Source organism: Podarcis raffonei, chromosome 16 (genome assembly GCF_027172205.1).
Source record: "Podarcis raffonei isolate rPodRaf1 chromosome 16, rPodRaf1.pri, whole genome shotgun sequence".
NCBI classification, from domain to species: domain Eukaryota; kingdom Metazoa; phylum Chordata; class Lepidosauria; order Squamata; family Lacertidae; genus Podarcis; species Podarcis raffonei.
Window position 1 is genome coordinate 42,642,598 of NC_070617.1, and position 27,318 is coordinate 42,669,915.

The 27,318-nt window shown below is 46.4% G+C and overlaps 1 protein-coding gene across 3 annotated transcripts in view; it reads right to left on the reverse strand.

Annotated features, from left to right (window-relative positions):
* MYO18B (myosin XVIIIB) overlaps positions 1-27,318 on the reverse strand; it is a 288,747-nt gene that overhangs the window by 223,584 nt on the left and 37,845 nt on the right. For all 3 annotated transcript variants that reach the window (XR_008327976.1, XM_053368460.1, XM_053368459.1), the window contains exons 6-11: positions 26,685-26,861; positions 22,376-22,574; positions 21,952-22,094; positions 21,592-21,692; positions 12,184-12,247; positions 1,518-1,662 (exon numbers count right to left, since the gene is read on the reverse strand). Coding sequence is in view for 2 of the 3 variants with exons in the window: in XM_053368460.1 (XP_053224435.1) it covers positions 1,518-1,662; positions 12,184-12,247; positions 21,592-21,692; positions 21,952-22,094; positions 22,376-22,574; positions 26,685-26,861 (829 nt within the window). In the remaining variant the exon portion in view is untranslated. The remainder of the gene's footprint in view (positions 1-1,517; positions 1,663-12,183; positions 12,248-21,591; positions 21,693-21,951; positions 22,095-22,375; positions 22,575-26,684; positions 26,862-27,318) is intronic.

The following is a 27,318-nucleotide window of genomic DNA, read 5'->3' on the forward strand; positions in this document are numbered from 1 at the left end:
TAGAGTCTTCACAAGCACGACTTCCACTGAAGATTCTTCTTGCTATAATTCAGACACAGCAACACCAAATCATAATCAGAAGAAAATAAAATACAGTTGCAAGGCCAGGCAGTGTTGATGGCACCTGGGAGACTGATGGGTAGGAGCTGATAGAGGAGCCAGCAGTATCAGACTCAACTCTGTTCATTACCATAATAAAATGGTAATGAAGGCTGAGGGTGCAAATTCAAAATGGAGCCAGATGGATAAACAAGTGCATAGGCACAGTGGCAGAGCGTCATGCTCCGGCACTGAGGGCAGAGAGCAGGCGGGGGCAGGGCTGGCACACGTCCTGGGGGCGCGGTATGCCGCCTGTGGAGGTGGGGCGCCCAGTGTGGGCAGGGGGGGCAACCACGATGGAACCCCAGTGGGATTGCTCTGCCGGGGGCGGTGCGCTCCCCCCGTCCCTTCTTCCTCCACCAGTGCATAGGCAGCACATGACTCTGCCTCTGGAACAGAAGCTTTGCTTGTAGCCATCTCTGATAATACACTTTCATGATCCTTGTATGATTTTGCTATCCTCTTGGACTACTGTTGTGCTGAATATTTAGCCCACATTTTAATTTTAAGGGAGCCAAGGGGTGGCTGTGAGAGTCCCTTCTCTCATTCTAAAATTATCACCCCAGGGATTTGCATTCTGCAGCTTTCCTAGGCAACCACTCTTCAAAGCCCAGGGAAAGGCACAATAAGGGAACTCCTACTAGGAGGCATATTCAGATCAGGAAGTGTGAGCAGCCCGGGAGGCTGAGGGGTGTTGAGGAAATCATAGCATTGTAAAGTTGGAAGGGCCTCCCCAAGGGTCATCTAGTCCAACCCCTGCAATGCAGGAATCTCAACTGAAGTATCCATGCCAGATGGCCATCCAACCTCTGTTTAAAAGCCTCCAAGGAGTCTGTTCCACTGTTAAATGGCTCTTATCTTCAGAACGTTCTTCCCAGTTTAATCAGAATCTCCTCTTTTGTTATTTGAATCTGTTGGTTCGGGTACCACTCTCTGGAGCAGCAAAAAACAGGCTTGTTTCCATGAGGCAGCCCTCTACAATTCTATGGTTCTATGTAAGATAGCAAGTGGCTTAACATTTTGCCAACTCTGCAGTGGGTGGCACACTCTGCTTGCTGGCTCAGACAGAACACATATTGGAGGGTCTTGCACTTTCTCTGGCTCTCCTCCCACTCCAGGGATCTTCAAGAGCAGGCTTTGTGCAAGACCAGCATTATATGAAAACAGCAGCCTCTCAAGCAGAGAGGCTGAACTGAGATCCATTGACTTTCTGTAATGCTCCTAGAAGGATAGGCTAAAAGGGGGCAGGGAATTCAGACAAATGAGCCCAGGCAGATGGCTTGATTTTCTGAAATGCTGCACCATGCAGCCTACAAAGCAGAGATGAGAGACAGGGACATCTCCATCATCTCCTTTCTCAGGCTGCAGCAGATGGATCCAGCACAGCAGTCTCCACCTTTGCCAGCCGCTAGTCTTACCTTTGCAAGCCCCTGCAGCACCCAGGTGGTAGATGGCGGCCAAAACTCGCCAGATGGCCTTCTGCTCCTCCACCACAATTCCCAGGATCTCCATGGCAGCCTGGAGCTGAGCAAATGCAGCTGAGGCCTTCTGCTTCTCTTCAGCCTGCAAGGAGAGAAAGGAACAGCCAGGTCTATGGCATGAGGGCATGGGTTGGGACCAGAGATACCAAGGTGCCTTCAGAAAGAATGGCAGCATACAAAGCACCCTTAAAAAGAACCCGACAGGGCCAGAACCTCTCCAAAATACATCACCTACATTGATTATTCTTAAACCAGCATGTGAACATAGAAACTAAGAAAAACCTGCTGGGTCAGGCCAATGACCCATCTAATTCAGGATCCTGCTCCCACAGTGAATGCCCCAAAGGGAAACCCATAAGCAGGACCCAAGCTCAAGAGCCCTCTCCTCCCCTCCTGCAGCTTCCAGCCCCAGGTTGGCGAAGGTTCCAGTAGAAGGAACCCCCAAGCTACAGAACTGAATGAGAGATAGTGCCTAGGTTACTTCCCTTGTAAGGATGGTAGAATCTTTCAGTTTCAGTTAAGTCACAGGCAAAAATACACCATAAATAAGACATTGTGGGGGCCAGGCTTCTGCTGAGGGGGAGCAGAACCTCAGATAATTGAGTACTTTCAATGCTTTTCAATAATATTTTTGGATCTGCCCCTCCTTGGCTATACCCATGTCTTAAGTTTAGCTCTCCTCATTTCCATGTCACCTTAAAAATATTTTGCCACATCCCCACATCAGTTTGCAATTAAAAGAAAAAATCACCAGCATTTTTAGTGCAAATTTCTCATAACATGCACATAGTTTGTATGTATAACTTGCCTAATGTATTTTTGTAAAACAATTTAAATTAATGTAATACATTTCTGTATGTTATTTCCCTAATACATGCATTTCTGGACACATGGCTTGACTGGAGGACAACCTTGCAAAATTCAGCAAGTGTGGATTTCAAACAATGGCTGCACTTCAGTACTCATTTTGTTTTGGGAAGTGCAAATTAAGTAGGTTTGCCTTTAAATGCAAATTGAATCACATTTCTCCTCCAGCCCTAGTCCCTTGTTGTGTTTGAGTGTGATCAACAGACAGAATTCAGTATGGCTGGGCTAAGCAGTTGGGAGGAGGTGCAATTCCTTATTCCTCCTCCCAGTAAAAACATTACAAGTGGCAAGACTTGGGGAGACAAAATATTCTCATTACTAAATACGCTAGCTTTGTGTTCTCCTGGGGAGGTGGTGGTGGTGTCAAAGGCTGCCCCTGTCAGGAGCAACCATGACTCTTCTGCACATGGTTGTGTGGAGGCAAACATGACCCCTCCAAGGCACCTACAATATATGGGTCTCCTCTTTTGCCTTATCCACTTTTCTGAGGAAAGGCTTTTACAAAGGGGGAGCCATTAAGATTCCAAACAGAAAACTGGATAAAATAAAGGAACCAGTGAGCTAAAACCTTGCATCATTCATACAAGAGAAAAGGTTTGTGCATTTTCAGAAGATGTGCATAAAAGTTGAAAACCTGGAGGCAGAGATGACCCTACTTCAGAGCAGTAGATGGAAGTAGGGCTTCCATTTGATGAGCACCTACAGCTCTTGACCACAGACAAAGTTGCTGAAAGAGCACAGGGTGGTTAATCCTGCCATGTCTCTCCCACACTGGACATGACTGGGGTCATTCCCCAGCAATGGGCAACTTTTTCTAATTTCAGAAAAGGTTCTCCATTGCATCTCTGCATGATTGATTGTTGTTGAATTCCGTACTTCCAAGCAGTCTCTGCTAGGATGATTAATTCTAACTCTGGCAATTCTCTGTGTTGTGATTACTGACTCAGATACATGGCCAGAATCACCAGTCCTCCTCCAGTGAGGTTGCCTGATGCCTCTCTGTATGTCATAGCTCTGTGCTTCTTTCTACCCATTCAGAATGGATGAGTGACCGACAGGTGAGTGACTCTGACAGTCACAGGTGAGTGACAGAAACCCAAGGAAGGGGCTTCTCCAAGGCTGAGTAATTCCTACTTAAATGTATTTGAAAAGTAAACCTTTTCAATAATGTTTCCAGTTCTAATTAAGCCATGCTCTTGGCTACCAAACATTTGAGACTTGAGATCTTGAAGCTTTCAAAGGGGAGTGTGTTTGGCTCAAAGCAACTTTCTGAAACACTACAGCTGGAATAGACAGAAGGGCTGAGCATCCGCTGAGGACGGCAGAAAATCCCATTAACCAGCAAGTCCCAGAACTCTTTCAGACATCTAAGGGCCCCTCCCCATTCAACTTCAACAGACAGCATGTGTCACCAGATCAGAGAACACACAGCAAAGCTCCAATCTGTCACAGTCCTCCTCAGTGCTTCCTTGGAGTAGAGCCTCTGGCTGTGAGGCAGACCATTTCATTGGGAATCCTGTTTTGCTAAGGTTTTTTTTGTGTGTTTATTTTTTTGAGCCGTTCTTTGAAGTGTTGCTTTTAAAGCAGGGTGAAAACAATCACTTGAGAGGATTGTTCTGATCATGAAACAAACTTCAGAACATGGTTTGAAAAGAAGCATGATTCCTGGCTTGGCACTCACTCCAGCTACTTTCAGTGACATACCTCTGTTTTGTTTTGGGGTTGAGAGCATTGCCTGCTGAAAGACCCGATGCCTCACTCCTCCAGATTTGCAGGTTAGTTGGCGGTGTGCCTTTGGCAGTAGAGGCATAGACACAAGCAGCAAGGATCCTCTCTAAATCTCTGCCACTGGGTGGCTTCCAAGGAATAATAATGTAAGAACCAAAGAATAGTCTGCTGGAACAGGCCCACCTGCTAGAACATGGCCCACCTAGTCCAGCATCCTGTTCTCACAGTGGCCAACCAGATGACAATGGGAAACCCACAAGCATGGCTGCTTCTGACTGTGAAGGCAGAGCAAGGCCCTCTCCTCCATAAATTTGTTGAATCCACTTTTAAAGCCATCCAAATTGGTGGCCATGCCCCATCACTGCCTCCTGTGGAAACTTCAGTTGGGGTGGGGGTCAGGACAGTATCTGGGAAAGGGAGACCTACAATAGCTGGGAGTGCTCACCCCTTCCCCCATCTTCCCTGCCTGCCTGCCTGCCTAAGAGAGCCACTGTAACCCTCTTCATGTGTCCTTGTAGTTTGCCTTCCATTCTTGCGCATTTCTCTACAGCCAAGCAAGGAAAAGTGCAAGGACACAGCCTTTCAGGGGGATTCTTCATGCAGTGGTGCTTAGAGTCTGCCTCCCCCACTGCAGTGTCCCTCCAGACACACAAAATCCTCCACTCAGTGTTTCTGCACAAGTCAGCAGAATGAATCGGGCTCTGGTGGAAAGTGCTAACAGCACAAGTTCAAGGTGGGTCGCCCAGCCCAGACACACAGAGGGTGTTGACAGCAGCAGACTCAATGATAACAGGAAAAAAACTGAAGGAGTCCTGGCACAAGCCAGTCATTTCACTCCACAGGGAAGCTCAAAGCAGCTCTGGCATAAATGGGATGCAGATTGGAGCCTACATTGGCCAAAGTGCATATTTGCATCACTAATCTCTCACCTTCCCTATTTCTTCCCTGTGAACAATCAGACGCTGACATCAAATGTGCCAGGGAGACAATTAAGATCTTCACATGTGAAAAAAACAAACCAGATGTCAGGAACCAGACTGAAGGGTATCGCTCTGAGGAAGAATGGTGTGAGCCCCCTCTCCCTCTGCGCAAGGGCCTAATCCTGAAGCTCCTCTGGAGCAGGAGGATAGTATTGACCCAGAGCAATGGTTCATGGAAGGATACAGTTCGGGAACTGACAGTTGGACGGAGCTGGGAGAAGAGCAACCAAGGGGAGAGGAACGGGAAGAGAGAGAGCTGTTTGTATCTCCCTTACTAGAAAGTGTGCTTCCCATGAGCCCGAGAGCCAGGCCACCAGATAGGGCAGCCTCTCAGAAGGCTCAGTGGTGAAGGGATCACGTGGTGAGGAGACAGGAAGATGGAAGTAACTAGAGGGAAGTGGGAGAAACTTAATTGGGAGCACCTGCACAATAAGAATGGACGCTATGTTTGTGTTGTGTTCAATAAACCTCTCTACTGCGGCAAAAGACTGCTTTCACTTCATGCTGTTATCCACAGAGAGGGGGAAGGTAAGCCTCGCCTGGCAGCCTGACACCACCTGAAACTTGAATTCTCCAAATCTGCAACTGACACTGGCCTGTTCAGACATAGAATCACAGAACTGGAGAGTTGGAAGGGAGCCCCAAGGGTCCTCTAGTGCAACCCCCTGCAATGCAGGAATCTCAGCTAAAGCATCCATGACAGATGACCATCCAACCTCTGTTTAAAAACCTCCAAGGAAGAAAAGTCCACTACCTGCCAAGGAAGAACATTCCAGTGTTGAACAGCTCTTCTGTCAGAAAGTTCTTCCTGATGTTTAGTTGGAATCTCCTTTAATGTAACTTGAAGCCATTGGTTTGAGTCCTACCTTCCAGAGTAGGAGAAAACAAGCTTGCTCCATCTTCCATGAGACAGCCCTTGAGATATTTGAAGATGGCTATGAAATCTCTGTCTCCTCTTTTCTAGGCTAAGAATACTCAGCTCCTTCAACCGTTCCTCATAAGGCTTGGTTTCCAGACCCTTAATCATCTTGGTTGCCCGCCTCTGCACACTTTCCAGCTTATCAATGTCCTTCTTAAATTGTGGTGCCCAGAATTGGACACAGTATTCCAGGTGTGGTCTCACCAAGGCAGAATAGAGTGGAACTATTACTTCCCTTGATTGGGACACTCTACTGTTGATGCAGCCTACGATGACATTAGCTTTCTTTCTTTTTTGCAGCTGCATCACACTGTTGACTCATGTTAAGTTCCTTTCACATTTACTGCTAGTAAGCCAGGTGACCCCCATTTATGCATCTGGTTCTTCCTGCCTAAGTGGAGAACCTTACATTTGTCCCTATTGAAATTCATTTTGTTAGCCTGGGCCCCGTTCTCCAATCTGTTAAGGTCATTTTGAATCCCAGTTCTTTCTTCTGCGGCATTAGCCACCCCTCTCAGGGGATGCTCATCAAATGTGCAATCTGCACATTTGATGAGCATCCCCTCAATTCCTTCATCCAAGTCATTTATAAAGACATTGAACAACAGTCCCAAGACAGAACCCTGCAGCACCCAACTTGTAACATTTTTCCAGGATGAAGAGGAACCATTAACGAGTTCTCTTTGGGTTAGGTCAGTACTGGTGTACGGAGGGGGGGCGGGGGGAGCGCATCGCACCAGGTACCATTTGGGGAAAGGGTGCCATCACGGCCGCCACACCCTGGGACATGTGCCACATGCCATGCAACCTCAGGACATGCGCCAGCCACGCCCCCGCCTGTTCTCCAGTCCGGGGGTTGCAGCATGTTGCTCCGCCACTGACTGTGGGTGAGGACCAGGTCCAAGATAGATGATTCCCTTGTTGCTTCTTCCAACTTCTGGGAAATGAAATTGTCAGCTAGATAATGGAGGAATATGTTGGACCTTACATGAAACCCATCTGCAATCCATTTTTCCCAAGCTCACAAACTTCAAATGCAGAAAACAACACCTTAAACTTTTTCAGACCTGGAACCCACGCTTATTTCTTTATAAGAATATTTTTAAACTACCAACTCATTTTTAGAAATTGATGTGGCATAGCTTTCATTCAAACATGAATTTGTGGACTCTCCTCTTAGCTGGTCCCAGGACAGTTGTGGTGAGCCACCTTCTGTCAGCTGTGGCTGCAGACCCATCCACTGAAGATCCAAACTTTGGCCCAAGTGTTCTGGAATAGAATTCCCATCAGCCCCAGCATCATATGGCCATGCTGACAGGGGCAGATGAGAGCTGCAGTCGAAAACATCTGGAGGGCACCAGTTGTGGTGGGAGGATGCTACTGTTCACAGAAGACCTTCCCATTAGGAAGCACCATAGCTCCGTGACCGAGTATCTGCATTGCAAACAGAAGCTCCCAGGTTCAGTGCCCAGCATCTCCAGGTAGGGTTGGGAGAGAATCTTGCCTGAAACCTTAGAGCAGGGATCCCCAAACTACAGCCCGCAGGCTGGATGTGTCCCGCCACGGTCCTGGATCCGGCCTGCCCAAGGTCAGGAGAGGAAGATGCCCGGAGTTGCTGGAGGATGGATGCTTGCAGGGAAGCTCGCCAGCCTCGGCCACAGGTTTGGCTTGTCTTCCGCTATGCATGGGGGCATGAAAGGCCTGCACATAGACTGGGCCATGGGAGTGAGGGAGATCCATGTGTAGGCTGGGTTGTAGGGACGAACATTGGTGATATTGACCATCTCATTAGCCAAAAGCAGGCCCATACTTCTCATTGAAATACTTATAAGTTTATGTTGATTAAAATTGTTCTTCATTTCAAATATTGTATTGTTTTTCCTGTTTTTTGTGCACTACAAATAAAATATGTGCAGTGTGCATAGGAATTTGTTCATATTTTTTTCAAACTATAGTCCAGCCCTGAGGGACAGTGAGCCGGCCTCGTTTAAAAAGTTTGGGGACCCCTGCCTTAGAGAGCTGCTAGAGCTGCTGCCAGTCAGTGTAGACAATACTGAGCTTGGTGGACCAATGGTCTGACTTCTGAGAAATGCAGTGCAAAGCTAAGTGTGGATGAGCCCTCCATGTAAGCACAGAATGAACTCAGGCTTGCTAGAGAGGTTAAAAGCAACAAAAAAGGCTTTTATGGGTATGTTCGTAGCAAAAGGAAGAACAAAGAAACAGTGGGGTCACTCAGAGGAGAAGATGGTGAAATGCAAACAGGGGACACAGAAAGGGCTGAACTCCTCAATGCCTTCTTTGCCTCAGTCTTCTCCGATAAAGAAAACAATGCCCGACCTGAAGAATTTGGAGCAAATGATTCAGCAGAGGAAACACAGCCCAGAATAACTAAGGAGATAGTACAAGAATACTTGGCTAGTCTAGATGTATTCAAGTCTCCAGGGCCAGATGAACTGCATCCAAGAGTATTAAAAGAACTGGCAGATGTGATTTCAGAACCACTGGCAGTCATCTTTGAGAATTCCTGGAGAACAGGCGAAGTCCCGGCAGACTGGAGGAGGGCAAATGTTGTCCCTATTTTCAAAAAGGGGAAAAGAGAGGACCCAAATAATTACCGCCCAGTCAGTCTGACATCAATACCAGGGAAGATTCTGGAGCAGATCATTAAGCAAACAGTCTGTGAGCACCTGGAAAGGAATGCTGTGATCACCAATAGTCAGCATGGATTTCTGAAAAATAAGTCATGTCAGACTAACCTGATCTCGTTTTTTGACAGAATTACAAGCCTGGTAGATGAAGGGAACGCAGTGGATGTAGCCTACCTTGATTTCAGCAAGGCATTTGACAAGGTGCCCCATGATATTCTTGTAAAGAAGCTGGTAAAATGCGGTCTTGACTATGCTACCACTCAGTGGATTTGTAACTGGCTGACTGACCGAACCCAAAGGGTGCTCATCAATGGTTCCTCTTCATCCTGGAGAAGAGTGACTAGTGGGGTGCCACAGGGTTCTGTCTTGGGCCCGGTCTTACTCAACATCTTTATCAACGACTTGGATGATGGACTCAAGGGCATCCTGATCAAATTTGCAGATGACACCAAACTGGGAGGGGTGGCTAACACCCCAGAGGACAGGAACACACTTCAAAACGACCTTGACAGATTAGAGAACTGGGCCAAAACAAACAAGATGAATTTTAACAGGGAGAAATGTAAAGTATTGCACTTGGGCAAAAAAAATGAGAGGCACAAATACAAGATGGGTGACACCTGGCTTGAGAGCACTACATGTGAAAAGGATCTAGGAGTCTTGGTTGACCACAAACTTGACATGAGCCAACAGTGTGACGCGGCAGCTAAAAAAGCCAATGCAATTCTGGGCTGCATCAATAGGAGTATAGCATCTAGATCAAGGGAAGTAATAGTGCCACTGTATTCTGCTCTGGTCAGACCTCACCTGGAGTACTGTGTCCAGTTCTGGGCACCACAGTTCAAGAAGGACATTGACAAACTGGAACGTGTCCAGAGGAGGGCAACCAAAATGGTCAAAGGCCTGGAAACGATGCCTTATGAGGAACGGCTAAGGGAGCTGGGCATGTTTAGCCTGGAGAAGAGGAGGTTAAGGGGTGATATGATAGCCATGTTCAAATATATAAAAGGATGTCACATAGAGGAGGGAGAAAGGTTGTTTTCTGCTGCTCCAGAGAAGCGGACACGGAGCAATGGATCCAAACTACAAGAAAGAAGATTCCACCTAAACATTAGGAAGAACTTCCTGACAGTAAGAGCTGTTCGACAGTGGAATTTGCTGCCAAGGAGTGTGGTGGAGTCTCCTTCTTTGGAGGTCTTTAAGCAGAGGCTTGACAACCATATGTCAGGAGTGCTCTGATGGTGTTTCCTGCTTGGCAGGGGGTTGGACTCGATGGCCCTTGTGGTCTCTTTCAACTCTATGATTCTATGATTCTATGATTCTATGATTCTAAGGCTGCTTCCAATGTTCCCTTCCCTAAATTGCTGGCACCATTTCCAGGACCTGGAGAGGAAATGGGTGTTTCTCCATATGTTACAACCACCATCTCCTGCTGACTGGGGAGCAGGATTTCACTCTGAAGTTTCAGCACATTCACACGCAAGAGTAAGTACATTTAAGTGCATGGAAATGCATGCCCATTTGCTTCTATGCTTACATAGCATAGAATACTGCTCCCGAACAGGCCTGGCTTATATAACGAAAGAGCCGGACAGAACACAGCACACTAGAGAAATGTTATACTGCGCAATTGGGGACAAGGAGTGCTCTGGACCAAATCCGATCCAGGATTTAAAAATATCCCTCTTTCTTCACCTTCTGAGGATGGCAGTGGCGACCGCCTAGGCTTTGTCTACAAGGTGGGAGCCAATATTACAGTGGGCATGGGGGTGGGAATTCCCATTTGCATGCAGACGTTTGCCCCCTAGAAGGGTCTGTAGTTTATGGGGGTCTCTCAATTCATAGGTGTCATAAATGAGCCAGCCCTCAAGGGAAGTTTGCAGCTCCTAGTGAAGAAAGGAACCAGGAAGAGTGAGGGTTAATTGCAAGACAGGAGGATTATAGCCCATAGCGAACTCCCCCTCCCTTAGGAATGCCAACTGATAGCATTTCGGAAAGTTGGCAGCAGTGCCAGTGCGCCACTGAAGGATAAAATGCAGAAGCTAGAAACGGAAGCAGCTCAGAGAGCGGGAAAGACCACGGAAGTATACTCTCAGAGAATGAGGAAGGGATGAGAGCTGACCCCCTTAGCCCACGGTCTAGGCATATGGGGGGTCTTCAAGACAGACTACGTCACAAGAGGAAGTTAAGCTGTTTCTGGTCTCACCGGAAACACCCTCCTTAGAAGGGACATCTTTGATTTATGAACGGACGGCTGTGATCACCACTCCGGTGAACTTTGTTTTTGCAATAAATCTTTTTTTAAAAAATTAACTACACTCGTTTGTTATCAAGACTCCCTGACAGTGGGGCTGCTGAAAGGACAAGACTTCTGTCAGAATCCTTGGAGAGTCACTGACTGTGACAAATACAGGACAGAATAGAAAACAATGACCATCCTACAGCCCTACTTCTGAGGCAAGATTGACGGCAAGAGGTGAGAGGGCTTTTTCCACGGTGGTGCCCTGCCTATGGAACTCCCGGCCTCAGGAGGTCAGGTCATCTTACTTTTTCTTTGCATCACACATGCAATTGGGGAGAACAAAATCCTTTCTAACTAAATAAAACCTGACCCTGTAGAAGCCAGCTACTTGGATCCAAGCATTTGGTCTTCCACCAACAGAAAGAGGGATGCCACTGGCTGGGAGTGGGAACATTGGAAGCCGCCTTATATGAAGTGAGCCCCTTGACTGGCAGCAACACCTCTCCAGGGTATGCATAGGTATGTACACTCCAGGTTTCTTGGGTAACCAGCCCATAAACAGATGCATTTGACAATGCATATAACTGTATGAATAGGCACATCAAATTATGCTGCAAAGATATCATGCAGGATTTGATTCTAGGAAGGGCCAGGCACTTCAGAGCCCATGAGCAAAGGCCTGGGACTCTAGCTACCCACTGACAAAGCCCCTGGACCCAGCTGACCAGGGATCAAATCCTGATTCAGCCATGAAGCTCATTAGGTATCCTTGGACCAGTCACCGCCTCTCAGCCTAGCCTACCTCACAGGGTGGCTGTTGTGAGGATAAAATGGGGGGATCATGTATACCATCTTGGAGCAACAAGTGGAATATAAATGCAATAAACAAACAAATAATAATATGCCTTGAGCCAGTCCTGGCTGGTACTATTCCCCCAAGCACATTGTTCTTTCCCATCCTACCCCACCACCGGTCCTGCCCTCCTTTCTCTCCCATAATCCTCATCCCTTTTTCATTAGAAACGCTAACCAGCATGCCTCACTTTTTGCATCAAAACACAGGCAATACAACAAAAGGAGTTCTACCCCCCCAAAGGAAAGCAAGTTCCTTGGGGCAGAGACCTGGTCTCAATGCTACTGAAACTAACCTCCATACTTTGTGCTCAAGGATTCATATAGCAACGGGGTGGGGAGGAGGAAGGCTAACTCAGCTGCCTACCTTCTGACACGGTCTGATGCCAAAGGTGCTGTTCTCCGCCATCTGATGCAAATGCAGCATAGTCCTAGTTGTGGGGGAAACACACGCACATTAAAAAATAAATCCCTCACATCAGATGCAGCCGCCTAAAGAGTAATTAAAAAAAAAAAAACCTGGCTGCTTGGTCAGATCAAAGACCTCTCGAGTCCAGCACCCCATTCCCAGCAGTGGTCAATTTTGGGAAACCCACAAGCAGGACAGGAGTAGCTGGTGCTTCCGAGGTGGAGAACTGATCCCAGATGGAGAGACAAATCAAGGCAGATCATCCATTGACCTCAAACTTTGGGCATGGTTGTTGTTGCTGTTATAATATTTATTTCCCCACCTTTTCCCCAGACTGAGACTCAAGGCAGCTTACACAAACTATAACAACACAGATAAAATAAAGCCAAGAGTGTTACTTTTAGGCAAAGAGGATAGCTCTATCCAACAGAGGTTTCTCTCTTTGGGTCTATTCACCAGTGATTTCTGCTGATCTCTCAAACGTCATTTACTCCAAGAGCAAAGGAGAAACCTCCGGGAATGGAATGCATGGCACTGCCCCTGACTGAGTCATTGTGACCCAAATAACTGAAAATGGCACTTGGGTATAAGAGCACTGGATTCAAGTCCCATGGCGGCCATGGCATTATCCTGGGGGGCTCAGTTCTGCCCTTTGTAAAATGGGCACACAAAGTTGACCTTCCTCCCAGAGTTTCTTAAGGGAACACGAATTAAATGATAATGACTCTGCCTTCCATTCCTCCTGAATTCGGATTTAACTAGAAGTATTTTGGAAAATGAATTCCAGAACCACAGCATGCATCATCTTGCACAGCTCCAGTTCATTTGCATAAGAACAGAAGAAGAGTCTGGGCTTGGTATTTGAAGCTGCAGCTCAGAATCTGTCCTCACACACAAGGCGCGTGAGGCTGCACAGGAAGGAGGCAGAGCCCAGCCACAAGGCCAAGTGAGGCAGAGAGCATTCAGGACAAGGGGTCCTGCTCAGCCAACTAAAAACATAAGAACATATGAAGACTCCTGCTGGATCAGGCCAATGGGGGCTCATTTAGTCCAGCATCCTGTTGTCACACTCACCACCCAAGATGCCTGTGGGGAACCAGCAAGCAGGACCCAAGCACAAGAACCCTCTCCCTTACTGTGGTTTCCAGCATCTGCTGTTCAGAAGTATAACTGCCCCTGACTGTGGCTAGTAGCCTTCGAGTAGCTTTATCCTTGGTGAATTTGTCTGAGGGTGGATCTACTCACAGGGGGGGGGAAGCTATAAGTCAGAAATTAAATCATTATAAAAAAAAGGAAAAAACCGCTATGAAAAATTGCATAGATTTTTTTTGCTCTCTGGTGCCATCTGGTATTGCATGTTTATAATGCATTCAAAACATTTTTTTTTACAAATGTAGCTGAGTCCTTGATCTCTTTTAAAGCCATCTGAGTTGGTGCATCCTTCCCCTTCTCTGTGCTTCCTATGGAACATGTGTGAAATATGTGTGCATTAATAACTCACAAATAAAAGGCAGTCCAAAACCTTGCTCTATGGGAGGTCTAGAACTCCAACCCCATCCTAAAAAATAATCTCTATACAACTACATATGGTAACATTATTTTAAAAGGGGGCGGAGTCTTTTTATCAATAGGCAATGAACCCACTGATGGCCTAGAGCATGGGTAGGCAAACTAAGGCCTGGGGCCTGGATCCGGCCCAATCGCCTTCTAAATCCGGCCCACGGACAGTCTGGGAATCGGCGTGTTTTACATGAGTAGAATGTGTCCTTTTATTTAAAATGCATTTCTGGAATATTTGTGGGACCTGCGTGGTGTTTTTACGTGAGTAGAATGTGTGCTTTTATTTAAAATGCATCTCTGGGTTATTTGTGGGGCATAGGAATTCTTTCTTTTTTTCAAAATATACTCCGGGACCCCACAAGGTCTGAGGGACAGTGGACTGGCCCCCTGGTGAAAAAGTCTGCTGACCCCTGGCCTAGAGGCAATGAGCAGGTGGATGGCACACACTCCAAAACCCAAAACGAACATGCAGTATGGAATGAATCAGCCCCACTCTGGAAGCCCATACTACGATAGCTGTCTGGAAGTACCAGGAGGATCATCGTGTAGCTGGAGGAGAGGGCGGAGGCTGGAAAATGAATTGTGAGTGGAGGGGCACCCTTCTTCCATCATTGGGACCCCCTGGGGAACTCACCAAACCTGCTGCACCTGGAATTGGGTGTGGAGAGGGCAGCTGGCTGCTGAGTGGGACACACCTGTGGGCAGCAGCCTGATGAGGCTCCCTCCACCTTGGGCCTGCCCATTAAAAGCATACATGGAGGGAGAGACTAGGGCAATGGCAGGAGCTTCTAGGAACCTTCCCCTCTGTGGGAGCTTTCCGAGGAACAGCTGTGAGTTAGTTTAGGCCGTGGGTGCAGGTGCCAGGGCAAGTTGAGCCCTGGGTGAGGCCGAGAGGGGTATTCCAGGAGCAGGAGGAACTGATATTGGCTTGCATGTATTTAGAATTTTTTGCTTTACTGTAACATTTTTATCGACATCTATGCTCTTCCAGAGAATCCCATCTATAATGGAGGTCCGATATAAGACCACCTGGAGGAAGATAGACATTGGTGATTAATAGGGAGAATTTTTCGCTTGAAATCAGACCTGTAAAAGCAAAAGGAGGAAAAGTCTGAACTAGCGAGAGTTTAGCGCTCATTTTAAGCGATATGGCGATTGCAAGACCACCTCTGGACCGGCCACCTTTTTGGGAGGGACTAGCTGGAAGTGATATCAGTTCAAAGCCATTTATGTCTATTTTCTCTTCTTCCCATGTTTCTTGCAAAAGGATTATCTGAAAAGAGTTTATATAGGACAAAAATTCGGGATCTAATCTTTTCCTTTTCCAGCCAGCAATATTCCAACTTAGGACTGCTAGCTGGGGACTTCTGTGTTGTTCTTTTAACAGTCAAAGCGAAGGAGGGGCAGGCTCTCTGGAAGAGACAGAAGATGTAACAAAAAAATCAGTTATTTTACATTGGGAAGATGGTAACTGTGAGGAGCCCTCCAAATTAAAATTTTTAACAATTTGGTTCGACTGTTGGAACACCGAGGATGATCTACTAGAAGTAGATCCCTGAACAGGAGGTTTCTTCATTTCGAAATTCTTTGTACAACTTGACAGAGAAATACCCAGAGAGGGAGAAATTAAGTCCGTCGGAGAAAACCCTCTAGCAGATTTATCATCAGGCATTAGGATGATTTTATTGATGCGTCCCATCGGGTCTTCAATCGTTTCCGACGACGGGTCCCGAAGTGTAACATTCACATTTTCCTTTAAAGAGGGTAGTTGAGGGGACATCACGGGGGCGGTAATTGCGGAAGACTCTCTCAGGGGCATCACTTGTGGACTACTTCTATATCTGGTCGAAACTGGAGAAGATTCTAGCTCTGGCATAGATGAGTGAGTTAAAGAGGGATTTGAGTCAGGCAGGGAAATCAGAGTTTCGTCCTTAGGTGTGTTGGTCGATGGATGTAGATGAAGGTTAAGTGAGGATGGCAGAGCCTGGTCGTCTCGTGGAATAGCACTGGGGGCAGAAACAACTTGAAGATTTGAGTCTTGCAGGAAGGGACAGCCGCTAGGGTGAGGTTAACACCTGAGGGCGATCTCACAAACTCTGTTCCAATAAATAAGGGGGTCCGACAAGGGTGCATCCTTGCCCCCTATCTCTTTAACCTCTATATTAGTGACATGAGAACTCCCCTAGTTGAGGCCCAAACCACCATTCATGCACCCAGGCTTGCAGACTATCGCTGCCCCTTACTATTGTACGCTGACGATGCGGTGATCCTCTCATATTCAAGAATCGGTTTGAGGAGGGCCTTTAAGATCTTCACGTTATACTGCCAAACAAATTTACTTACTATTAACCATTCCAAATCTAAAGTCCTAATTTTTTCCAGGAGTCGTAAATTGTATAGGTGGGAACTCGAGGGGAAGCCAATTGAACAAGTCTACAAATTTCAATATCTAGGAATTTACTTTCAGTATAATATGGGATGGAAAGCGCATATCACATACTTACAAAATAAGGGCAAAGCCCTTATCTACGCTCTATTACGCTTTTTCTTTACAGAGGGGGCTATGCATGTTCCATCTGCCTTAAAAGTTTATAGTGCAAAAGTGGTTGCAACTATGGCCTATGCGGTCCCTCTATGGGGCGCTTTTGTAAACTTCATGCCTCTGGTGACATTGCAAAATCTTTTTCTCAGACGCCTTTTGAAACTACCCTCCTGTGTAAGCAACTCTGCTATTCGCTTAGAACTCAAGACCCCCTCCTTAGAGATCCTGATGTGGAGACATGCCTTTAATTACTGGCTGTCCCTTTGGCATAAATTGCCCAATTACCATCTTATTCAGTGCCTTTGGAGAGATGAATTTACCAGCCCATGGGCAACAAAAATCCATTCCAAACTGTTGTCTTATGGAATCTCTCCTTCCGATATACTAAATTTAGATCTAATTACAGCAAAAAAGGTCATCAAACAAAGATTGGAGGAGGTTGATTTGCAACAAAATCTTACTACAGGTGGAGGTACATGTTCCCCGATAAATCAGGGCATTACATTTATGTCCCAGATACCTCGATATCTGTCTACCTTATCGGTTGCGTCGCATAGATTCGCTTTTGTTAGAGCCAGATTTAATGTGTTCCCCTCAAATGTGCTGAGTAATAGATTTTCTAACGGTAAAACCTCTGTTTTATGCGCATGTGACAGCAAATCAATAGAATCCCTTTATCATATCTTGTTTAATTGTCCTTTATATATTGTTCCCCGATCAAGGATTCTGAGTTCAATCATCTTGGAAACTGTTACTAAACCACCTGAATTACATCTAGCCTATTTACTCCAGGACATTGACTCTTATAGAACATTACAGGTTGCCAGATTCCTGAATTCAGTTCTTTCATATAAAAGACTTCATGGAATGCTGCATGACTATTAAAAATCTAGTAAACTTTATCCACCATCTTTATATTCAAGGCCACAATATGGTACATCTAGAGATTGTATGTAACGTGAAGGAGATTATGCGTTGAAATATTTTAGTTGATATTTTAGAATGTAAAATGCTATTTTATTTATTGATTGGTTTTACCTTGTGGGCTTATAGCCGAATAAAGTATTATCTATCTATCTATCTACATCTATGTATTCTTGTAAAGGGACGCGGGTGGCGCTGTGGTCTAAACCACAAAGCCTAGGGCTTGCCAATCAGGAGGTCAGCGGTTCAAATCCCCGCGACAGGGTGAGCTCCCGTTGCTCGGTCCCTGCTCCTGCCAACCTAGCAGTTCGAAAGCATGTCAAAGTGCAAGTCGATAAATAGGTATTGCTCCAGAGGGAAGGTAAATGGTGTTTCTGTGTGCTGCTCTGGTTCACCAGAAGCGGCTTACTCATACTGGCCACATGACGCCGGTTCCCTCGGCCAATAAAGCGAGCTGAGCGCCGCAACTCCAGAGTCGTCCACGACTGGACCTAATGGTCAGGGGTCCCTTTACCTTTATTCTTGTAAAAGTAATTGTAGTTCAAGTTGTCTTTTGCTTTCCTTTTCTGTACACCACTTAGATATTTGTAGTAGGTTAGATATGGTAAGGTTGCCAGACGTCCCCGTTTCCTGGGGACAGTCCCCAGATTTACAGCTTTCTCAGCATTCACATGTATATAGTGAACAATAAGTGTCCCTGGATTCATTGAAAAAAATCTGGTAAACTTATGATATGGTCTTTAAAAAATAAAATTATGCAGAAGATCGAACAGGCGTGCTTTCTCTGTTACTCCAGGAGCAGGGCAGGAGCAGAACTGCGGGGTGCAAATTGCAGCAAGGAAGCAGATTTTGGCAAAACATTATGAAAAACACCCTAATGTCATTGGAAGGAGCTGCCTCAAGAGATCATAGGAAGAGGACTTCCGGGTTAGCGCCAACGGCTAATGGCAGATTCCCTCCGAGCTCCGGAGGGAATCGGCTCTACAGGATCAGGGTCGTACCGCTGCGGCGACGCGGAGACCCTTAAAAATCACAGGCGGAGAAGCCTGTGAACCTGGAGACTCGGCAGGCACCATTTGCGCCCCCCCGACCTGCGAAGGAGCCTTTTTAAAGGCTCCGGAACGGGGGACGGGGTGAGCGGCGCGGTGCTGTGAGTCGTCTGCTTCTCCTGTGGAGTGAAGCCGCGTGCCATGGCCAGAGAGCGCTGACTTCTTCTTGTGATTTGGACTCCAAAATAATAACCCGTGAGTAGTACGGAAATTGGACTTTTAAAGAAATTTTTTTGAAGAATTAGGTACGATCGGGGGAGGTGTAAACAGGAAGTCAGCCTCCTCCTCCTGTAAATAATCTAAAGCAAGGACCTGCTAACTAAGGTCGAGAGAATTTTTTCTTTCACTATTTGGCAAAAGACATTAATTTCACAATTTGGCACTAGAAGAAATCTTACTGGAGGATAAGAGCTAATTTTGGGAGTTGAAGTGCCACCCCCCCGGACCCGGGAGCGATCCACGAGAGAGCCTGTTGAAGGTATTGTAAGAGTTTGACAGCTGTCAAATTAGCTGTCAGACAGAAAAAGAGAACTTTGTTTCTGTTGCTTATGCTGGCTATATTTGTTACAATTTGTCTATATTTTGTTGAAAACAAGGAAGAATTGATACAAACTAATCTGATTTTTGGATTTGAACTGGAAAGAACACTAAGTAACCAAAATCCCTCTAGAGGGGGTTTTGGGACATTACAAGAATGGCTGAAGGAGGGGAAATTCAAGCTGAACTGGACAGAGTCTTTGTTCTCTTGGGAAAGTTACAAGGCCAAATTGATGTTTTGGCTACAAATGTTACAACTCTGGACTTAACAGTAAACAAATTCATTGAATCTGACAAGGAATTGACTCAGGAAGCTCATGCAGCTGAACAAGAAGAGAAACTTGGGAGCTTTGAGAGTGGGAAGAAAGAGATATATGGTGTTCCTGAGAAAAAGGAAGGAGGAGCTGTAATTTTACAGATGGTAAAGGAGAGCCAGAGGCCTGGCATGATGGCTGTAAAGGAAAATAAGAACTTGATGGTGAAAATTTGGTTTGAATTGGAGATTGAAGAATGGAGAGGTCTTCTTGTGTGGAGATCTGAAGACCTATGGATTACAAATCTGATTAAGATGGAAGTTGGAGCTTTCGGGACATTTGGATTTAAAAAAAGTAAGAAACAAGACTTAGGCTCCACTTTTGAGTATGGAGGTCTGGCTGGAAGAAATATGGACTTTATTGGACTAGAGCTTCTCCGAGATTTGGTGTTTAATATCAAAGACTATCTAAAAAGCCGGCAGAGAGGAACTGAGAGAGAATTGAGAGCCTCGGACGTGAGATCCCCAGGCTGAGAGTAGATTGACTGATGGACGATTATTGGGATTGGAACCGGGAAAGGGGGGGTGGAGTTTGGGAATCCAAAGGGGGCATAATTATAATATGTTTTGTTTTTATCTTGTTTTGTTATTTGTATGAGAATTGGGGAAATCGTGGAAGGGAATTTAGGTCGACTTTAGAAAAAAGGCTTTAAGTATGAGAACAGATGTGCAATTATTGATGTTTATAAGTTATAAGTTATAAATTTATAAGTCAAAAGTTTAAAAGATAAAATTGGTTTTTCTAAAATGACTGAAATGTAAAAAGGTTAAAAATTGGGGATAAGAACTTGTTGAGCCAACAATTTGAACTGGAATACAAGAGGGGGAGGTGGGGGGAAGTCAGGAAAATATGTTATTGAAAGTGAGGACTTTGAATTTTATGTGTTTTTAATTTTTTTTTGTTTTGTTTTCTTAATTGTGTTTTTGTGTTTTTCTTTGATTTTTTTGGATAATGGAAAAATCTTAATAAATATCATTTAAAAAAAAAAGAGATCATAGGAAGTGCCCCTCCCCATTGTCCCCCAGCAACTTCTTGCCATTTTGGATTCTTTTTACACCTTAGAGAAAGGCTTTGGGCTACTTCAAATTAAACACAGCAGGAATCCAATGGTGCACAAACTAAGGAGTTAAAACAAAATGTATCTCCCTCCCTGAGTAACAACACATTTGTTTTTGTTTACCAACTGCTGCTTTCAAATCCTAGTCATCAGACAATGGATTGTGTATGTGTCACTGGAACTACGTGTCCAGATCTTGCACTGGGAACAATAACTGCCTCTCCTCTTCCTGGGCAGAGTAAAGTAAGATAGCTGGCCTCCAAAAGAGATTGGCAGGATGCCACCAGGCCCTGCTTGCGTCTCATTACCTGCTTCAGGTAGCAAAATGATGGTGAGCCTAGGCCAGTCCTGGGAGGGTTTCTCAGTCATCTTGTGCCCTCTACAGGTGAAATAAGGTTCCTTCATAATCAGACCAATCCTTTGCCTACATCAACTATGGATTGACAAATTTGTCGATTTGGGGTTTTCTACTTTTCCTGTCTTAAATTCAGTTTGCCACACTTCCAAATCAGTTTGCAATTCAATTATTTTTAAAGCCTCTCACAGAAATTTGACAGCATTGAAGAGCACAGTTCTCTTTATGCAGTGCATAGTTAAACTATGGAACTCCCTCCCACAGGAGGCAGCAATGGCCACCAACTTGCATGGCTTTAAAGGGGGATGAGAGGGGCAGAAAACTATTGTCAGCTATTCCCCACAAGTGACACCTTTGTAGAACAGGGGAGGCTGGCATATACCATTGGTTCATCTAGCTCAGGACTCTCTACACGGACTGGCAGAGGCTCTTTCAGACAGGGGTCTTTCCCTACTGATCTGTCTGGAGATTGAACCCAGAACCTTGTGTTTGCAAAGCTTGTGTTCTGCCACTGAGCTATGGCCACAGAGGCAGCCTTCCTCTGCGGATTAGAAGTTGGGGGCAACCCTCCCCACTGCCTGCATTTTCTTCATCCATTCTGGTTGGGCCCTGTTAGAAGGGGGATAGTGGACTAGATGGACCCTTGGCTTTGATTCAACAAGGAGATCTTTATGTACCTTCTGAAACTGAATCTTCCATGCTTAGAATTCTATCACTGAATCCAAGTTGCTGAGGAGCAACAGCAGGTCTTGCTTTGGGGCTTCCCTTTGGGGCATCTGGGTGGCCATGGTGAGGATAGACTAGATGGGCATTTGGACTGCATCCAGCACAGCATCACTCACATTCTTAGAGCCCAAAATATCACAGTGTGAGCCACTTCAGGCATATCTGAATAGGGTGCAGGTGTCATTCCCACAACCTCCACTTCCATGGGATGCAGGTGTCATTCCCACCACCTCCACTTCCATGGGATGCTCACCAGAGCATCAGACAGAGACCAGCCTCTCTCCCTTCCCTTTGAGCAATACCTCTGATCCAGATCCAGCCCTGCAAGCATCTGAGAAAAGACATTGAAGGTGCTCTCTCCCTCTGGCTGCTGCACCACACGGATCCTTTCCAGCAGCATTGTCTGGGCAGAGAAAAGAGAGAGAATGCCAGCATCCATCCCACTGCTTGCCACCACTCAGAGGATGCCACTCAATGGTGGTGGTGCAATTGACTTTCAAGCTTTCCTTGGTCTACTCTAGAGTTCAGGAAGCAGACAGAGACCAAAGGAGAAGATCACAAACCTTCCACTCCTCAGCTTCCTTCTGCCATTGGTGTCCCCATCTTGTCAACACACAGAGAGAGAGACACACCACTTCCAAGGGAGGCAACAGAAGCATTACCTGGAGATGAGCAGCTGTGATGTGGCCAGTGGCGCTGAAATCCAGTGCCATGACCATGGAGAAGCGGGTGGAGGCTTTGTTGTGGCTGGTCGTCACTGTCCCAAAGGCTCTCAGCACCCTGAACATGGCCTGGATTTTCTCCACTGCAAAAATCAAGCACTCACTGTCTGTTTTCTAAACAATTTCATCTCATCCCTCCCACCTCCAGCCTGCAGACCATCATGCAATTTCCCCCAAGGAAACACCCACCATGCCCTGCACGTGCCTTTCTTAGAAACCTCGTGCCCTCCAGGCGATGCTGGACCAAGCAGCTTTGTCTGCAAGGCCAGTGGTCAGGGATGATGGAGGCCCAGAGAAAGATGTCCTGCACATGGAGGCCCCTGCCTCCTTAGCACATCACCTGCTGCCTCAAGCAAAGGCTTACCTGTGACTCGGTTGTCCATGCTCCCCACAGTGGCCACTAGGTATTCCAGGGTGTTCTGGCAGCAGGTGGTCTTGCCAGAATTGTTCCTGCCCAAGGGCATGATGGTCTGATCCTGCCGTTGCATAAGCATGCGCCAGTAGGCCCTCTGTGCCACGGAAAAAATGTGTGGGGACAGTCCATCCCGCTTGCCCTTGAATGCCTGGGAAAAGATGAACAGAAGCAGTATGCCTGTGAGAACTTAGAAAAGACCCAGCACAGAACAAGTCATGCCTGACAAAACTCATTTCTTTTACAAGCTTGGTACACCATGGGAATGCTGTGGACATAATATATCTTGATTTGTAAGGTTTTTGACAAGGTTTCCTATGAAATTATTGCAAGGAAGCTGGTAAAATGTGGGCTGAATGAGGTAACTGATAGGTGCATCTGTAGCTGGTTGACTGACTGAACCTAAAGAGAGCCCATTAATGGTTCCTCATTATCCTGGAAAATGTTACATGTAAGATGGCACAGTATTCTGTCCTGGGCCCTTTGTTGCTTAATGTCTTTAGAATTCCTTTATGGACAAAGGAATTGAGGAGATGTTCATCAAATTTGAGAGGGGAAGCTAATGCTGTAGAAGACAGATTGGAAAACTGGGCCCAAACTAATAAAATGAATTTCAACAGGAACAAATGTAAGGTTCTGCACTTAGGCAGGAAGAACCAGATGCATAAATATAAGATGGGGTCACCTGGCTTACTAGCAATAAATGTGAAAAGGAGCTTAACATGAGTCAACAGTGTGATGCAGCAGCCAAAAAAAAAAAAAAAAAGCTAATTCCATTGTAGGCTGCATCCACAAAAATATAGTGTCCAGGTCAAGGGAAGCAACAGTACTACTCTAGTCTGCCTTGGTGAGACCACACTTAGAATACTGTGTCCAGTTCTGGGCACCTCAATTTAAGAAGGATGTTGAGAAGCTAGAATATGTGCAGAGGAGGACAACAAAGAAGCTCAAGGGTTTGGAAACCAATGGATTCAACTTTGGAAGGAGTTGAAAGCAGTTGGAAGAAGATTCCAACTAAACATCAGGAAGAACGATCTGACAGTAAGAGCAGTTCAACAGTGAAATGGTCTCTCTCAAGAGGTTGTGGACTCTTGCTTCATTGGAGGCTTTTAAGCAGAGATTGGATGGCCATCTGTAATCATAGGCACCAACTCTAGGGGGCTGGGGTACCTTTCCTATCCCCCCGCATTATTTTCCTCTCGGAGTCCGGCCCCCTCAATACTTCTCCCACCTCACCTGTGCCCACCACCACTGCTGCGCATCCCTCCTTCCTCCGCTTGCTTGCTCTTTCCCTCTGTGTGGCTTGGCATGCAGCAGCCAAGCAGAAGCGCACGGACAGGCAGGTGAGCCAGCAGAGATGGCTCCTCCCTATGGCGGGAACAGGGGCCCTCTCAGGGGCCACCCCCCAAAATACTGCGGTTGCAGCCAGAGTGCTGAGCATGTCTGGTCAGTGGGTGGTGGCAGAGGAAGTAGGAGCAGGAGATGCAAGTGCCCAGCTGGCAGTCCAGGTCCCATGGGCAAGAACTGAGATTCTTGCATGCTCTCGTCCTTGTCCTTCAGAGCAGGGAGTCAACTAGACCAGGAAGGGCCAAGTGGTGGCTCCAGATGCAGAGTCATTTCTTGAAGTAATCTTATTTGGGCCCTGATCCTTGGCAACACCATAAATTATAAATGAACGATGGTAAAAAATTTCACTGTAGCTTTACAGATAAGGTGCTGGAGCAGGAGTTGTTTGCAAGTGATATGAAATATGTACAATATATTCCATACCCTCCTAGATGAAAATAGGGACATTTCTCCCTCACTCCTAACTAACCATCCTCAACCCCCCATTCTGCGCCCCCCCAGAGCATTTCCTATCAGAAGAAGAGCAAGTGCCACCACCACTATACCAGTGGGACACAGCACACCCCCTCTACCATCCTGAGAGAACCACTTAATCTATTTGTTTTATTTTATTTGGTAGATTTACAAAAAGAAAAACACACACTAATAAAGAAATATTAGAAAGGGCCAAGATTAGACACAGAAGCACAAAGCATTTTTTAAAAAAGGACTTTTTGCTCTCCGCTCCCGCTTTCTTCCCACCCTGCCCTCTCCCTGCTCCTCAGAGTCAGCGCATCAGGGCTGGGCCTTGGCATCTGTGGCTTCTCCTCCTCTTTGCCTGCTATCCAGCGGCCAAGGGAGGAGGCAGGCAGCGGTGACCATGAAGAAGCAGAGAGAGGCAATGGGATGCTCCCTCGCAGTGGTCACTGAGGCAGCACATCCTCCTCCCCAAGCTCAGCAGTGGTGGCACTGGCAAGGGAAACAGGGCCATTCCAGGATCAAATCAGAAGCTGGGATGGCTTTTGTAATTACAGGACTGTCCCTGAAAATGACGTTAGTATGATAACTGCAAAAAAAATGCCTCGTATGGATGTGGCCTAAAGCTGCATACACACTACACTTTTAAAGCACATTCGAAGCACATTCCACCCCTCCAGGAATTCTTCGGGACTGTTGTTTATTGAGGGCTGCTGGCAATTGTCTCTCTGTGGGGGGGTAAACTGCAGTGCCCATAATTCTTTGAGGCAAAGAATGTGCTTTAAGGTGATAAGGGTAGAAAATCTGGTGCATACTCAGTCTAAGTGGATTAAGAGGGAGTGCAGTTGTACAGCAATACTTCAAACACCTTTACCCTTCCTTTGATTCCCCCCACCCAAAAAATGGCAGATTGAGGATGAAGGGGAAGCATGTTTTTGTACTGAAAGAACTTTAACAAAAACTTAGAAGTTCTTAAAGGGGCTTTGCACTCCCCTAATCCCCACCTAAATTTCACAACAGAGAAAGTAGGCAACAGGCAAGTAGGCACTCTTTACAGTACCTATCCATGCAAAGTGATCCTAAATCTCTAGATAAGGAGGGCCTCACTAGTCCAGATTGAAATCCATCTTCCTGGTCGTTCTTCACACCACCTGATGACCACTGGTTGTGTTGCTGCCCAGATGGTGTTATAGGTTTGGGGGAGAGGTTTCCCCACTAAACCCTGGAAATTAATAAGTTAGGATTTTGATTATTTGGAAAATACAAGGTGCAGAGGAATATCGAAGCAAAATAACCTCACCAGGCTAGGGCCCTGAAGAAACAATGGCCTGGTCTTTGCGGGCCATTGGGAATGCAAGAGAACTGTCCTTCCCTGTTGCCCTGAGGTTTGAATAGAGACTTTTGCACCAATATTATCTAGCTTTTAAGACTCATTTTCTGCTGTATGGCAGTTGCCCAGGGTGGACTATGCAATTATTTGTGTTGACCTCTCCTCGTCACCTGGGTGTAGAAGTCACATCCACTGCTCCTGCTCATCAGCGGCATACAGCCCCTGGCAGGTGGCTCCTGAAGAAATGCAGTCCACAGGCTGATAAAGGTTTCCTCACCCCAGTGCTAAGCAGTGCAAGAACATCCTCCGCCAAGCATCTCAGACAGCCCTCCTCATAAAAGCATCTGGAGATGCAGGGAGGAACGTTGTGGCTGTAGCAGCAAAAGCCACGAAAAAGTCACTTATGGTGCCATAAAGGTGCACAGTGTAAGAATAAAGCTGTCATTTAAGGTGCCACAAGCCCTTGGTTTTATTTACCACCAGTAGTACAGGGGTCTGGGGTCATAGGGGATCAAAGACTTGCTTTTATTTCTGCATCAGGGTCCCTTTCTCCAGCACCCTAGAGCCACCCAATCAACATGGAAGGGGAGCTTTTTGTCCATAGAGACAAAGTCTTCTCACCCTCTGTGCTGCTCAGAGTGATGAGTCAACCACTGAAGATGGGCTCCAAGGAGAAGGTGCAACAGAAGAACACCGAGAAGGAGTTGTTCCATGTGCTCAAAAGCTAAGTGTTTAGAACAAGAAAACGTTTTCACGAGAATGGTGTGAAAGTTCTGTTACATACAATGGAACTTGAAGAAAATGCAATTTAAGTCACTCTGAAAGGAGATAATGGAGCATTCCAAATGATTTGCCCATGTGCATGTCTGGAAAATAGCAGAGCTAGCTGAAAGGCAATGCATTGTTGCAATGCATCTCTAATTATTTTTATGATTGTGTAATTATAAGACTAATGTGTAATCTTAGAAGGGGGCATGGCTATGACCACCATGAAGGGTCTCTGCACTTCTGAGTGTCATTACATCACTGGTTGCCACAGGAAAGGGCAGGTCTCCTCTGCCAGGCAATTATCCTAACTGGGTAGAGAGGTCCTTGTTAAGCGATGCCACCCCAGACTCAACCCCGTACCTTTACTGAACAAGTGGAAACAGAAGACGGTGGTTCGATGGCGATCAGATCAGGACCACTGTGGGTGTAAAGCAGCTGAGACTGGTACCGGCGGCACAGAGTGTGGATGACGCTTGACTCATTCAGGCTGACTAGGGAGGCCAAGTCTTCGGCGTAGTCAAATTTTGAAGGATTGGTCTGGGGGATGAGTGTTATAAGAGCTCAACACAACGCTGCCTGCCAACCATGGTGAAATTGCTGTTTACATGAGTTTGCTCCCACTCCCTCCCCCACCCCCACAATTTTAGGAGGGGAGAGGATTCTTGTGCTCAGATTCTGCTTGAGGGCTTCTTATTGGGGCATCTGGCTGGCCACTGCGAGAACAGGAAGCTGGTCTAGAAGGGCCAGCAGACTCTTCTTATGCTCTTCTTTCTTTGTGGCAGAACCGGCCTGCTCCTCTGCCTGTATTCTTTCAGACCAGCTCCCCCTCTCCTACAGACTGCCTGGGCTTCATTCAAAACAGCTGGCAAGGGTGGGTGGGTGGGTGGGAGGCAAACAACCTCTGCTCATCATTTGCATGGTGGAATGTGCCCTCAAACTGCCCTATCACAATGGGCAACAGGATAGCGTCCTCCACCACACACCTAAGGGCATG